Source organism: Pan troglodytes, chromosome 21, assembly GCF_028858775.2.
Source record: "Pan troglodytes isolate AG18354 chromosome 21, NHGRI_mPanTro3-v2.0_pri, whole genome shotgun sequence".
Classification (NCBI taxonomy): Eukaryota; Metazoa; Chordata; class Mammalia; order Primates; family Hominidae; genus Pan; species Pan troglodytes.
The window spans coordinates 53,489,799-53,506,043 of NC_072419.2; the positions used below are offsets into that span (position 1 = coordinate 53,489,799).

Below are 16,245 nucleotides of genomic sequence, written 5' to 3' on the forward strand. Positions count from 1 at the left end.
TGAGAATGTCTGGAGTCATTTGCGGTTGTCATAATTGAGCAGTGTTGCTGACAGGGATGCTGCTCAACATCCTAGAATGCACAGGGCAGCCCCACAACAGAAATTATCTGGTTCAAACGTCAGTATAGCTAAAGCCGAGAAAACCTGATTTATTCACGTAGTGTGAACAATCACATTTCACTGCAGAAATGGTGTCTCTAATTGTGGGGGGCTGCATATTATAACCTCTCTAAAATCCAAAAAAAATTCTGGCATACATCCAGACCCCGGGTTTCAGGTGAGATATTATGAACCTGTATTTTCAACCACACACCAATTCTTACAACGTATACAAACAAGAATGAAGCTGTTTCTAAAGCATTATTCTTTCCCTTCTTATTTGATGTCCAAAGCATAATCATAAAGGTCATACTTGCAAAACTATTCAAGGGGATTCATTGATTTTTCTTGGGTCTCTTAAATCTTTGTATTCACATTGTCTTCTGTTGAAGGGACCACCAGGTTGCCTTCCTGAAGATGATCTCCTCTTCGTCTGAGCACCAGCCTAATGCTGCCAAGTCCTAAAAGGTCAATAGCTCTGCAAAGGATTCCCACAGCTCCCCAACGTCACCTTAAATGACCTCTGTAAGTCCTGCCACTTGTCATTTCACCTGATAACCCGTTTGCATCTGGCCTACACTGTACCATCCACAGACAGCCGGCAAGTGGCCCACTCTCCAAGCCCTGATAGGGAATTAGCCTAAAGGGGAAGTTCAGGGAGGTATATTTTTAAAAGCGGATGCTTTATAAGTAGATAGCTTAATTTTTTTTTTTTCCTTAAGAGACAGGGTCTCATTCTGTCTCCCAGGCTAGAGTACAGTGGCACAATCACAACTTACTGCAGCCTCAAACTCCTGGGCTCAGGCAATCCTCCTGCCTTAGCTTCCTACAGGAACACACCACCATCTCCTGCTTGTTTTTTTTAAATTTTTGTAGAAATGGGGTTTCACTATGTTGTGCAGGCTGGTCTCAAACTCCTGGCCTCAAGCAATCCTCAGGATTCCCAAAGCGCTGGGATTACCACAACTTCCCAAAGCGCTGGGATTACAGCCAACATGCACAGCCAATGAAATGTCTTAACCACTTTCTTGTCTACACAATCACATAATTATGGAGACTCCAGTACATAAATTATTGAACAAGAAGAAGCACTTGTATTAAAAAGTCCAAACTTACAGAGAAGATTCAGAAGCCAGTTTTACATGAAGCAAAAAGAACCGGTGTCCAGTTTCACCAGTAGGTTAACTGAAGCTCTGATTTTGGCTGTTTTATTAGAAATGAATTGATCACACAAAGCAGGGCATGTCTCCACAGCCCCAGCCGTCTGGCTAAAGGAAAAAATACCCCCATCAATAATCACAATCAGTAGAGCCAGCTTAGTGACCAAGCCAGGACCCAAGAGGGGTTTCCAGAGAAGCTTCTTCATGGTACCACCTTTAAAGCAGCCCATAAAACACTCTTAGCAAATAAGAAATTCATGTGTCATCTCTGACCTCAGCTATTGTGCTTCCAGTAGTGTTTTTAGAAAGATCGTTGTATATTTCTGTCATTGTTCCTTTTATTGCATCCATCATCTGAAAGATAAAAACAGAAACAATTCAGCTGATCACTTCTTGGAGGCTTTTCCTGGTGACAAATACTTAAAATCTATCTGTATAAAGCAGAGGTTCTCAACTTAGGGCAGTTTTGTCCCGCATGAGACACTGGGCATTTCTGGTTGCCAGGACAGGTGCAGGAGCGAGGAGAAGGAGCTGCTACTGGCATCTAGAGGGTGGAGGCAGGGACGCTGCTAAACTTCCTACCTAAACCATGCTAAATGCACAGAAGGACCCCCCACAAAAAACAATGACCTATGAGCCCAAAATGTCACTAGCACTGAGGTTAAGAAATCCCAGCATTAATGGGGTAAAAATTTCCAACAAATTTCATGTATCGCATTGTGGTGCCACTTCATAACCATAAAGCTAGTTTCCATACCACAGTTTGGCTGAAACTAGAGAGGCCAAATTTGGCCCCCAGATGTGTGGTGGTTTTTTTTTTTTTTTTTTTTTTAAGATGGAGCCTCACTCTGTTGCCCAGACTGGAGTGCAATGGCGTGATCTTGGCTCACTGCTACCTCCGCCTCCAGGTTCAGGCGATTCTCCTGCCTCAGCCTCCCAAGTAGTTGGGATTACAAGCGCACACCACCACACCCAGCTAATTTTTTTTCTATTTTTAGTAGAGACGGGGTTTCACCATGTTGGTCAGGCTGGTCTTAAACTCCCGACCTCAAGTAATCCACCCACCTCGGCCTCCCAAAGTGCTGAAGCCACTGTGCCTGACCCCCAGATGTCTTTTATTTGCCCAGCACAGTAGGTTCGAGAGAGGGATTACTTTGTTTTGGTTTTCATTATTTCCCGTCAAAAAACCAGCACCGCTTTATTGAGGTATATGCATATACTATACCATTCATTCATTTAAAGTATACAATTCAATGGCTTTTAGTACCTCAGAGTTGTGTATCTGTCACCACAATCATTTCACAACATTTTCATTACCCCAAAAAGAAAATCCCACTCCCCCGGCCTTAGTCTTCACCTCCCGGTATCCCATCCCCCGCTCCCCCAGCGCCTGACAGCCACTGATCTGCCTTCTGTCTCTCCACATTTGCTCAGTCTGGACATGTCATATAAATGGAATCACACAACTCAAGGTCCTCTGTGACTCGCGCATCCGTGCTGCAGCAGGCAGCGGAACTTCATTCCTTTTTATAGTCCATTTTACAGATATGGCTGGTTTGTCATTTTAATGCCTTCAGTCAGGACACTGTCTTTGCGGTTCATTTCCCATCTTTTTCTTTAACGATCTGACCCCTGAAGGCATCAGCCAGTTGGTGACATCAGCTAAGGTCCCTGCAGCAGGCACCCAGGGATTTGCTGACTCAGTATGTTAATAGGATGAATTTCTCTTCTACCTCCCACCTGCCAGCTGACTCTTCCCCCATTACAGCAGAAAGAGGAGGGGACAAGAGATCAGGCTCTGTCTCAGGCCTGGCTTGACTGGTGCTGAGTCTCTCCAGTGCTTTCTAGATGCCCCAATTCAGGGAGAAGGCGGGACAAAGAGCAGCCTCCTATCTGATGCCTCACTATCCACTGCCTCTAAGCCTCGGTTTCCCCACAAAAAAACAAGAACTGCATGCCGCCCCGGTAGGGTGTGCACGAGGATTAAATGAAAAAAACCACGCAAACACTGCAGCTCGTTACCTGCCACGGAGTAGGTGTTCATAAAGAAATACCCATTCATCTTATTTTTAAAGAAAAAGAAATTCATGTAAGTATGCAATTGCGTAATTGCTGCCAACCCCCAAAATAGTAGGCCCAAATTCGCCCCAAAATGGAGTAAAATGAATAAAATCTCTGTTGAGATTTCCGCTCCCAGCTTGCTGCAGAGCCCACACCAGGCCGTTGCCAGCAAAAACACTCTGCGCTTTCCACAGCTTTGCAGCCCTCCTGCACTTGCCTCCTTGCTCTGTTGCACCCACCGTGTCCATTTTTAAAATTACAACTAAATGGCTTTACAAGAAAACTTTAAAAAGGGGGTGAAATTCAATACATTGCTAATGTAATGGTCACATTCCATTTCAAAGATATCATGCATTCATGGACTTCCTTTTACTCTTAACTTCCAAATATAGCAAAGACTTCAACATCGGTAAAGAACACCACTTTGCCAAAACACACAGAACTGCGTCTTCCACTCCAGGTCAACTCAGAGAAAGGAAAAGTTCATCAGCTCCCAAAAAATGTCACTGTGTTCATTTTTTTTAACTTCAAAGAAAACACTTATCAAAAAAGTCATTCCTGGACAGGCACAGTGGCTCACGCCTATAATCCCAGCACTTTTGGGAGGCCAAGGCAGGCGAATCACCTGAGGTCAGGAGTTCGAGACCAGCCTGGCCAATATGGTGAAACCCCATCTCTACCAAAAATACAAAAATTAGCCAGGTGTGGTGGTGGGCACCTGTAATCCCAGCTACTTGGGAAGGTGAGGCGAGAGAATCGCTTGAATCTGGGAGGCAGAGTTTGCAGGGAGCTGAGATTACACTGCTGCACTCCAGCTAAGAGTGAGACCTTGTCTCAAAAATAAATAAATAAATAAATAAAGTTTTGCCAAAAGTGTCAAGGGGAGCTGGGGGCCTGAAGACCCAGCTACCTGGGGAAGCCAAGGTGGAAGGGTCGCTTGAACCCAGGAGTGGCCAGCCTGGGCACCAGGGTTAGACCCCATCTCTAAAAAAAAAAAAATTCTTTTAGTAATTTTTTAAAGAACAAAGGGGATGCAGAAGGTAACAAAATTAAAATGGCTGCAGGAGCTGAGAAAACAGCCTTCCTGCAAACCACTAATCAGACCCACTCAGCAGGCCTCAGCTTTCCCATTCATAAGCAAACAGCTGGGACTAAATCAAGGGAAGGTGATGTAAGGACAACCGAAGGTAGAACAAGATTTCATTCAGGCAAAACCAGACACCTACTTATATCACTAACGAAAAAATTACCCGCTTTCAATTCTCTAATAATCCTACAGATTGCTTCAGCAAGAAGTCTCAGTTTGGTGCTGTTATGCCTTTAACACTTTCATGACAACCTCCCCCATGTTTTTTGTTTTGTTTTGTTTTGTTTTGTTTTTTGAGACAGAGGAGTTTCGCTCTGTCCCCCAGGCTGGAGTGAAGTGGCGCAATCTCAGCTCACTGCAACGTCCATCCCCTGGGTTCAAGCAATTCTCCTGCTTCAGCCTCCTGAGTAGGTGGGATTATAGGTGCCTGCTACCACACCGGGCCAATTTTTGTATTTTTAGTAGAGACGGGGTTTTGCCATGTTGGCCAGGCTAGTCTCGAACTCCTGACCTCAGGCGATCCACCCGCCTGGGCCTCCCAAAGTGCTAGGATTCCAGGTGTGAGCCACCGCACCAGGCTTTTTTTTTTTTTTTTTTTTTTTTTTTTTTTGAGACAGGGTCCTGCTCTGTCCACCCAGGCTGGAGTGCAATGGTGCAATCACAGCTCACTGCAGCTTCAAACTTCTGGGCTCAAGTAATCCTCCCATCTCAGCCTCCCGAATAGCTGAGACTACCGGCATGTGCCACCAGGCCCAGCTAATTTTTTTTTATTTGTAAAGACAAGATCTCAGTGTGTTGCTCAGGCTGGTCTTAAACTCCTGGCCTCAAGTGATCCTCCCACTTGAGCCTCCCAAAGTGCTGCGGTTACAGCCACTGGCTCAAACAGCCACACTGATTCCTAAGAGGAGTTGCTTATAAAAGTCATGTGGCAACAGTTTGTGGACCATGAACATTTGTGGTCAGCAGGCTTGTTTGAAATGCACAAAGCAGTTCAAAGCCAGGTTAAGTGCACACTCTCTAGGGCCTGGCTGCTATCGTTCAAAGTCCAGCTTTGCCATTCACTAGCTTGTGACCCTAGACACACTGTGTAACCTCACTGGGCTTCAGTTTTCTCATCTATAAAATTGGGGTGATAACAGTACCTACACTTCATCAATTTGTCAAGAAGACTGAGTAAGTAACATACAAAAAGTGCTTAGGACAGCATCTAGCCTAGAGTAAATGCTATGCAGACATATTGCTACCTTATGTGGTAGGCAAACTCTAAGTGGGCTCCCGATGATCCCAACCTACTAATATTTTGTGCCCATCTGTAATCCCCTCCCTCTGACCTAGCAACTTGCTTCTACCCAATGGAATACAGCAAACGTAATGAGGTGTCACTTCTGTGACTGGCCTAAGTAAGCCTGCGACTTCCATCTTGCCAGCAGGCTCTCTCCATTGCTGGCTTTTGAGACAGTTTCGCTTTGTCGCCCAGGCTGGAGTGCAGTGGCAAGATCTCGGCTCACTGCAACCTCCACCTCCCAGGTTCAAGCAAGTCTCGTGTACCAGCCTCCTAAGTAGCTGGGACTACAGGCGCATGCCATCATGCCAGGCTGATTTTTTGTATCTTGGTAGAGATGGGGTTTCACGATGTTGCCCAGGCTGGTCCTGAACTCCTGAGCTCATGCAATCCACCCACCTCAGCCTCCCAAAGTGCTGGGATTACAGGTGTGAGCCACCATGCCCAGCCTCCATTGCTGATTTTGATGAAGCAAGCTGCCATGCTGGGGAGGCCCACATGGTAGGGAACTGAGGGTGGCCCAGGCCACTTGCCCTCAAGAAGTGAATCTTGCCTGCCACCACCTAAATGACCTTGAGAGTGGATCCTTTCCCAGTTGAGCCTTTGTGTGAGTCCCAAACCCTTGCAGACACCATGACTGCAACTGCAAGAGATCCTGAAGCGGAGAGCCCCGTGGAGCCATGCCCAGATTCCTGACCCACACACACTGTAGGATAATAAAGGTGTGTGCTGTTTAAAGCTGCTAAGTTTTGTGGTAATTTGTTCTGCAGCAATAGATAACAATTACACCTACACAGAATAAATAAAAAGAAACATGACCAATGAAAACTCATTTGTGTAAAAAAAAAAAATTCATATATATTTCTCTCACCATTCAGAATTTTAAAAGATTCCTCTTCCCTTAACTCAATATAATAAAGCTAATTCTTTATTATTAAGACTATAAGAGTTTTAGAAACAGGCTGGGTGTGGTGGCTCACACCTGTAATCCCAACGCTTTGGGAGGACTAGGCAGGAAGATCACTTGAGGCCAGGAGTTTGAGACCAGCCTGGGCAACAAAATGAGACCCTGTTTGCATTTTTTAAAAAGAAAGAATTCTAGAAACAACCATCCTCAATTATTTTCATCCATTCTAAAAACTAGAACTGTTTACTCATCAGTATTAGTAATCTACTCATCAGTAAAGAATAAATTATTACCTACTTAGTAATTTACTAATCTCAGTAGATTATAAATCAATAGCTATTATTAAGTTATTGATAATAATTGAAGCCAATAAAAACAAAGCCCAACTATGGGTCAAGCACTTACTACATGCCAGGCACTGTTCTAGGCCTTGGCAGTGAGCAAAACAGACAAAAATCCCTGCCTTTGTGGACCTGACATTCTGGTGGTTATTATTACCACCGTGGTCTAATGACAAGATACACAGCACATCAGTCCAGCGCACTCTCACATGACGCTGAGAACTGCAGATGTTATCTACCTGAATTCAACAGTGACCATAAAAGCACTTGGCAGGCCGGGCGTGGTGGCTCACACCTGTAATCCCAGCACTTTGAGAGGCCGAGGTGGGTGGATCACCCGAGGTCATGAGTTTGAGACCAGCCTGGTCGACATGGCGAAACCCCATCTCTACTAAAAAAATACAAAGATTAGCCAGGCATGGTGGCGCGTGCCTGTAGTCCCAGCTACTTGGGAGGCTAAGGCAGGAGAATCGCTTGAACCCAGGAGGCGGAGGTTGCAGTGAGACGAGATTGTGTCACTGCACTCCAGCCTGGGGAACAGAGTGAGACTCCATCTCAAAAAAAAAAAAAAAGCACTTGGCAACTTAAGAGAAAAAAAGAAGGGGCCTGTGCTGAGACAGTTCCCATGAGTTCACCAACAACAGGCAATCCTGCCCACCATGCCACTTAATGGGGACTGTGCCCCAGAGGGCAGGAGACAGGGGAGAGGGAGTCCCCTTGGTCCCCCTCCCCATCCATCTTGATTCCTGGAAAAATCAAAGTGTGGGCATCTCACCTTGCCAGTCTCATGTTTAAGTCTCTGTCACTTCTGCTCCACATGCAAAGCTCTAAATGCAAACCAAACCCCTGGTCAGCTGTTCACTGAAGGATCAGTCATGTGTTCCAGTGCCTTAATGAGTGACTTGAATTCTCGAAGGTAATTCTGATTATGTCATTTGCACTTTATGAACTGACTTTAGAATCTAAGCCCACTTGGAGTAAGATTCAGTCCATTCTACATTTCTCCATTAGACCCAAATTAAAGAATGTGGTCTTGGAGATTCTGTTTTTAAAAAAAGGGTCTTCCCTCCTAACCACTCCCTAAAGCCTGCGAGGTTAAGACGCTCACGCTTCCCCTCGGGAGACCAAGGTTCTGGCATCCTGCCAGGTGTCTGCCATCTCCACAGTAGCTCTCCCATCCACTCACTTTGCTAGTGTACTTGGCAATATCAGCGGCGACATCAGCTGAGGCAGTGGCGATGGGCAGGTCAGCGTTGACTGAGGACACAAGGGTGCTCATGGACCCCGAGCTGGTGACCAGGGGCGATGACTGTGTGCTGGTCACCAGGGTGATGGTGGACGTGGATGGGCTCTGTGTGATCTCCTTCTGCTGGACAGCTAGGAAGGCAAAGCATCCTGATTACCCCACGTGGGAAGGACCCATCCCAGCACAAAGCTGTGGTGTAGAAGCAAAGCCCCTAATAGACGTCCTGAGAGCTTTTCTACTTTTAAATGACAAAGATGCTCCCCTTGACCAAACTCTATCCAGGTTTCTCAACTAGGCCCTAACCTTGGCCTGGAAAGACTTGAGCAAACATTGACAGTTTCTAAGAGCTCAAGAGTGCATGCTAGGATGACCCCAACCCCCTCTTAAAGCACCTGCCTGGGAAAACTCAATGCTGGCAAAAGAACTGACAGTTTTGTTCCAGCCAACACCTGAAGACAGGACCTCAGCATCCCAGTCTCTATGGGAGAGTAAGGGCCCGACTTCATGAAGTGCCCGTTAGCAAATCAAGATGTTTAACTTCCCTGACTCTACTGAGGCCCAACTCGCTCCCATCCCTACTCCCTCATTCTCTCTCTAAAATGTCCAGTCACCCCTGTACAAATCAAAGTTAATTTCAGCTTATGCTAGACTCTTGCCCCTATTACAGTAGCATATTACCAATTTAAATTGGTCTTTACCCCTTTAACTAGGCTCTACTTTGGCGTAAGACAATCTGAAGCAATGAGCCACTTTTTGGCAGCGTTTTTTTTTTTTTTTTTTTTTTTGACACAGTCTCACTCTGTCGCCCAGGCTGGAGTGCAGTGGTGCAATCTTAGCTCACTGCAACCTCTACCTCCAAGATTCAAGGGATTCTCATGCCTCCCTCCTGAGTAGCCAGGGTTACAGGCATGTGCCATCATGCCCGGCTAGTTTTTTGCTTTTTTTTTTTTTTTTTTTTTTTTCCATTTTAGTAGAGATGGGGTTTCACCATGTTGACTAGGCCGGTCTTGAACTCCTGGCCTCAAGTGATCTGCCTGCCTTGGCCTCCCAAAGTGCTGGGATTACAGGTGTGAGCCACCGCGCCCAACCCTCTTCTTGGTAGCAATTAAACTCCCCTGGGGAAGCGTCCTGCTTATGAGATATGAAGACAGAAGACAGGAAGCCGCAATCCCAATCTCAAATATCCTAGACTCGGCTTTGCCCCACCAACTTTTTAAATAGCAAGATTAATCCAACTGTACTCTCAATTTTGCCTGGCCAATTTTTCAGGACCCACTCCCTTGCCATCTTTGAAGGGTTTCACTGGGGGCCAATTCAAGACCTGGCCACCTTTCAACCTCACATTCTGCGGCTCATGAGCCCCACTCACAGGGGCGCATTCACTATGAGTTTCAGTTGAAGAACCCAGCCTTTGAGGATCTAGATGCAGGTTTCCTGGTAGAAAGATCTACATCAATGCTCACAAAAGCCAGGCAAACTGGTACCAACCAGTCAGATCAGCACTGTGTTTGGCCTAATTTCAGCTCCAGATGGAGCCTCCTGCAGGACTGGTGGGAGTTCTGATTCTGCAACTTCAGCAAGTGGTTCTTGAGGCTGGCTCATCTTGTGTGTGTGACGAATCTCCAGTTACTAAGGTAACCTTCGCTATCAACTTCTCGCACTGTACTTTTTCCAAAATAACTCCAAGAGGTTCCCTCATGTGCACAAGGAAATTTATATAAAGGTATTCATTGCAGCACTGCTCACAGTGGAAAAAAAACTGAAAGCAACCTAAATGCCCATTAGTAGAGGAATGCTTTAAATAAACTATGAAATACTATGCAGCAGTCCAAAAGAACAAGGCAGGGCTGTATGTGCTGATGTGGATGGACCTCCAAAACATGCTGATGGGTGGGGAAAAAAAGCAAGTATGGTACCATTTTTATGTTTTAAAAAAGAAAAAAAAAGGGGGGGAAAAGGACTAATTTTATGGCATCATATACATGATGCACACATATATACATACAGATATGTATATATACATATACATGCATACATGCATAGAAAAGCTTTTACAACGGTTGATACTGGCCACTGTGGAAGGGAAGAGAATGAAATGGATGGTAAACGGGATAACAGACTTTTATGTAAAACTTTCTGCCCCCTTTTTAAGGAGAATATATGCATGTATCATTTATAAAATGAACAAAAAAAACTTTTTGAAAGTAAAAAAGCAAGTAGCAAAACAATTTTTAAAAATAATGCCAAATGGAATGTGCAAGGCCTTCAAGATACAATGGCCCGGAAACAAACGAGAACTAAAAAATAAAAAATAAAAGAGCAATGACTTTCTCCTGTCGATGTGGCAAAATGGGAGCGGGCGCCACGGAGAACAGAAGGGGAGGCTCGGTACCTTTCACAGCCTGTCTGGTCTGATATCTCGTCCCCTGGGAAGACTGAGGCTGCTGCTGCTGGTTTTGCTGCTGCTGCTGCTGCTGCTGACGCTGCATCTTCTGCATGTGCCACTTTTGGGAGGACGTTTGAAACTTACTTGATGAGTTCCACACGACCCGCTGCACGGCCGGGGCAGTCTCCTTCGGTAAAAGCGGCCTCTGCTTTTTCACTGGGCTTCCTGTGGCGGCGGGGGCCGGGGCCGTGACGGTGACCATGGAGGACGTGCTGGTGGTGGCTGTGGCGCCAGCCGCGGAAGTTTGGGCGGAAGAGCGGGTGAGCACCGGCGTTTCCGGGGGAGAATGGCTGCCCGCCGTCGTGGATGGTGGAGTTTTACCTACAACTAGCCAATGCATGAAGAAAAAACAAACAAAAACCGGATTTCACTCAGGTTCACCTGCACGGTCTTGACGCCACCAAGTTCTGGGTAAAACCTACGAAAGCCAGGAATGCCGAACCAATTCGACGTGCCAAGCACACCGCGCCGGAGGAGTGGAGTACATTCTCACCTAACGCTGAGGCCACTTCTGCTGCGTCTTCCATCTCCGCGAGCAGCGGCCTCCTTTACTGGGCGCCGGCCCACATCTGAGATACAAGTCAAGACCTCTAGGGGAGAATGAGGCAAACAAGACCCGGCTCCTGCGCTCAAGCTCCCCTACACCTAGTGGACAATGCGGTGGGCGAACAGATTCAATGTTCACGCCCTTTTTGCAAAGTTCAAATCTAGTCGGCACCTTGAGAAGGGCCCAGCGGAAGTCAATCCAGACAGGAAGAGCAATTCTTTGGCTAGGGAACGTAGAAAGCAATACCTCCAAAGAGCCAGATGGCCTCCCAATGGCCAAAGCAGTAACACTCAGTCACCCAGAAAGAAAAGTATTCTTTTCATCTCTTCTGATTCCCTCCAGGATAAAGTTTGAAGGCGGTACTGATAGCCAGGACAATACCAGGAAAACAAATTCTGCCCCAAGGCCAGAACCTTCCCCCAACGCAATGGTACTGATCTAGGATTGAGTAGCATTGCTTTGGTTTTGATTGGATTTATTCCTATCACCAGCTTTTATGTATACTGTGTGCTACTGTTCTTATTGGGTGGTGTTCAAATCTAAAATGAGTTTATACTTGCAGATGCTTTTTTCAGGGGAAATTTTTTTACTAAAATAATGAGGCCAAGCACGGTGGCTCACGCCTGTAATCCCAGCACTTCGGGAGGCTGAGGCAGGCGGATCACTTGAGGTCAGGATTTTGAGACCAGCCTGACCAACATGGGGAAACCCCGTCTCTATTAAAAATACAAAAAAATTAGCCGGACGTGGTGGGAAACTGAGGCAGGAGAATTCCTTGAACCCAGGAGGCGGAAGTTGCAGTGAGCCGAGATCGCGCCACTGCACTCCGGCCTGTGAGAAAGAGTGAGTGAGACTCCGTCTCAAAAAATATTACTAATAGGCCGGGCGCAGTGGCTCACGCCTGTAATCCCAACACTTTAGGAGGCTGAGGTGGGCGGATCACTTGTGGTCAGGAGTTCAAGAGCAGCCTGGCCAACATAGTGAAACCCCGTCTCTACCGAAAATACAAAATAGCCGGGTGCGGTGGCAGGCGCCTGTAGTCCCAGCTACTCAGGAGGCTGAGGCAGAAGAATCGCTTGAACCCGGGACGTGGAGGTTGCAGGGAGCCGAGACCATGCCATTGCACTCCAGCCTGGGTGACAGGGTGAGACTCCGTCTCAAAATAATAATAATAATAAATGAAAAGTAAATAAAATGAGTTTATTTTATTTATTTATTGAGATGGATTCTCACTCTGTCACCTAGGGTGGAGTGCAGTGGCACAAACTTGGCTCACTGCAACCTCCGCCCTCTGAGTTCAAGCGATTCTCCTGCCTCAGCCTCTCGACTACGTGGGATTACAGGCGCCTGCCACCGCACCCAGCTAATTTTTTTTATTTTCAGCAGAGACGGGGTTTCACCATCTTGCCCAGGCTGGTCTTGAACTCCTGACCTCATGATCCATCCGCCTTGGCCTCCCAAAGTGCTGGAATTACAGGCGTGAGCCAACGTGCCCGGCCTATTTTATTTTATGTTTTAAAGAGATAGAGTTTTGCTATATCACCCCGGCTGGGCTCAAGCAAGCCACTTCAGCCTCCCGAGTAGCTGGGACTACATGGGACGTGCTACTGTGTCCCGCTTTAAATGAGCTTAATTTTATTTTTAAAGAATGAGATTCTTGGCCGGGTGCAGTGGCTCACGCCTGTAATCCCAGCACTTTGGGAGGCCGAGGCGGGCAGATCACGAAGTCAGGAGTTCGAAACCAGTCTGGCCAACATGGTGAAACCCCATCTCTACTAAAGATACAAAAAATTAGCCAGGCATGGTGGTGTGTGCCTATAATGCCAGCTACTTGGGAGGCTGAGGCAGGAGAATCGCTTGAACCCATGAGGCAGAGGTTGCAGTGAGCCGAAATCGCCCCATTGCACTCCAGCCTGGGTGACAGGGCGAGACTCCGTCTCAAAAAAAAAAAAAAAAAAAAAAAAGATTCTTTAAATAAAAATATTAAGTCAAAAATTATACAAGCAGGACTTGAGAACGGGAAAGACAATGAATGTGAATGACTCAAGTTTGAAAAACGCTGCCATATGGAGTATGTCATCTTGGAGGCACTGGGCTGGTGGGGAATAAAGGGTAGGATTTCAACAGGCGGAAAGTGAGAATCTGGAGGGAACAGCATCAGCCAAGATATGTCTAGGAATACAGAGCATTTGAGTAAGTGAGGGCAGGCAGGGAGGAGGGGCTGGAAGGGAGGTTAGAGCCAGAAGCACTGAGCAGCAGGTAGAGGCGATGACCACACGGGAGCTCATTTGTAAAGGTGGCTCAGTTATGGATGCACAGGCCTCAGCCCCCAGTAAGGTGAGCCTATGCCCCAGAGAGGATATCTGGGGAACACACACCACACCCAGGTACAAGCCAGCACCCCGATCTTGGACTATGCTCCCTGACATCAAACTCCTTTAAATAAGGATTATGTCTGCCTCTTTTTCTTTTCTTTTTTTTTTTTTTTTGAGATGGAGTCTTGCTCTGTCACCCAGGCTGGAGTGCAGTGGCGCGATCTCGGCTCACTGCAAGCTCCGCCTCCTGGGTTCACACCATTCTCCTGCCTTAGCCTCCCGAGTAGCTGGGACTACAGGTGCCCGCCACCATGCCCAGCTCATTTTTTGTATTCTCAGTAGAGGCGGGGTTTCACTGTGTTAGCCAGGATGGTCTCAATCTCCTGACCTTGTGATCCACCTGCCTCGGCCTCCCAAAGTGCTGGGATTACAGGCGTGAGCCGCTGCGCCCGGCCTATGTCTGTCTTTTTAAGATCAGTATTACCCAGAAAAAGACATGAGCCTGATTACTCCAGCAAGGATTTTCATTCAGTAAGCTGTGGGTTTTAAGAAGCCAAGGAGGGGAAGAGACAAGCTGACTATCCTGACTTCAGAGGGCGTTCTCGACGGTTATCGAGATGTTGCTGGCCCTTGTACTTCCCCAGAGAGGAGAATCCAGCCAAGCTGGTCGGCAAGAGCCTGGGGCGGGTCTGGAAGAAGAGCTTCCTGCAGTGAAGAACTCCGATGCTTCCAGGGCCACCTGCCAGATATGGGGCACAGTCCCCGCCTCTTCCAGGTGGAGATGAGGTGCTGAACTGGGCCCTTCTAAGAGGAGGGCAGGGGGCAGTGCCTTAGCAGAGCTTCTAACCCGCGTAAGTGCCTTCAATGCCTTCCTTTCCTGCCACATCACCAAAAAATATACTGTTATTGTTGATGAGCTAGCCTGTCTCCCCACCATAAGGGCAACCGCAAAATGGTCGTTTTCTCTCTCCTGATTTGCAAAAGCAAACAGCCAGCAGGGCGGAGGGGTTACTGCTCTGCAGTGATCACAGCTGGCTCTCTGCCAAATAAAGAACTGGAGTATACAATCCGATAAGATTCCAGGCTCAAAATTGTTTGAAGTTATTTAGATACCAAAATATTTAAATTTCCAGGAATCCTGATGGTTTATGGAGACAAAATAAGGCTATAGGAAATTTCATTTGTCCCAGAAATCTGGAGTACATAATCAATCACCTGTAGCGGGAAAAAAAGGGTGAATTTTTTTTTAAAGGGTCAGCACCTGAGAAGCTGCCCTATCAAATTAACCTACTTAATTCCTGATTTGTCACTGGTCACTGTTTTTCATTTATAAAGCAAGGACTTTTTAAGAGAAAAATTAGCATCCCCTTTGTAGAAGGATGGAAATTACTGATGTGCCAGTGAAAGCACAGCAAAGAGTCTAAGTGTGCTCTCTTTGCTTCTGTTCTGAGGTTATTAGCTATAAAAGCTGTTTTGCCATCTGAAGATTCATATTCTACCCATAAGCTGCATCCCTAGTGGAAGGTAAGCTGGAGGTCACAACAGCGCAATCCAAAATGCCCTTCACTTACTAAACTCTTAAGTGAAAACATGTCATTGAAAAGATGCTCTCTAGCGGAGTCTGACACGAGAATTTTTCAAGACCCAAACCACCATCAGCTCTGAATTTAAGATCAATTGGTTTTGCCCCAAGCCTTAGGAAGCTGCTCTAACTGAACTGTGTTTCAGAATCATCTTCAGCTTAATTGTGCACCATCTACTAAAGCTTCCTGGAGAAATTCCCTTCAGACATCAATGTGAGGAAAAGTTCTACTTCTTTTAATCAACTAGAATGGTTTTTTGTTTTTTTGGAAAGTATGAGATCTTCTAAGGTACTGTGTTTCCCATTCTGCTTTCAGAGCCAACTTCCCTAACTCTGAAGATTGAAATAGTACAGATTTCTGTATAAAACCTTTCCCCAGACCACTTGCTATTCTACCTTCATTTTCCTTTTACATGGATGTCTTTATTTTCATCTTGTTTCATATGGTTATGTATCCTTGTCAATCTGTTGCAAATTCTTTCTGGAAGAGGTAGGGGCACAAAACCAATCAATCAAAAGATCTGTTCCAGAAAGAAAGAACAGTATAAATATGTCACTCATAGGAGCACTGCCATCTGCACCCAAATATTCCTACGATCCTCATGAAATAAATGCTACTCCTATTGTTCTCTGCAACAACAGAGACAGTCTCTCAAACCCCAATCCACAACATACTCATATTTTTCAGAGGCCATCTATAAATCTAACAGATGGGTCGGGATGGTTTGATGGCCTATCCTCCCTCCCTTATGTAACTGTATCTCTCTCTTCCTCCACTGTACCTCTCAGACATTCTCTTTAGCTGAACTGCAGGAATCCTCTCTCACTCTGACAGCTGAGGTTCCAGAGCAGCCCAGGTTGACCATAACCACAGCAGAAAGATTCTCAAGGCCCATCCCTGACTTGCTTTAAGCCACCAGACAATGGAAACCCCAAAGGACATGGAGTTACGTCTTATTCAAGGGTTTGATTGACAAGTTAGCTCCTGATAGAAGTTAGGCACAGTCAAGATTTAAACCGGGCTATCCCTTAAGTCACTCGCCACATACATAAGGTTTTATGGCTACAACCTGTAATTTGTCCTTGGGCAATGTTTCTTCTGGGCCCTTAGTTAATTCTTCAGTATCTTTATTGAGCATGTTGAATCCTCTAACCTAATTGCCAAGCCAACT

The 16,245-nt window shown here is 46.2% G+C and overlaps 1 protein-coding gene across 50 annotated transcripts in view; it reads right to left on the reverse strand.

The window, feature by feature from the left end:
* ZMYND8 (zinc finger MYND-type containing 8) overlaps positions 1–16,245 on the reverse strand; it is a 160,047-nt gene that overhangs the window by 18,848 nt on the left and 124,954 nt on the right. For 24 of the 50 annotated variants that reach the window (XM_054674533.2, XM_054674528.2, XM_009437360.5 and 21 more), the window contains 3 exons: positions 10,576–10,956; positions 8,124–8,314; positions 1,533–1,613 (listed from right to left, as the gene is read on the reverse strand). In XM_054674533.2, the coding sequence (XP_054530508.1) occupies positions 1,533–1,613; positions 8,124–8,314; positions 10,576–10,956 (653 nt within the window). The remainder of the gene's footprint in view (positions 1–1,532; positions 1,614–8,123; positions 8,315–10,575; positions 10,957–16,245) is intronic. The other 26 variants (XM_063803056.1, XM_054674546.2, XM_054674542.2 and 23 more) reach the window with 2 other exon arrangements.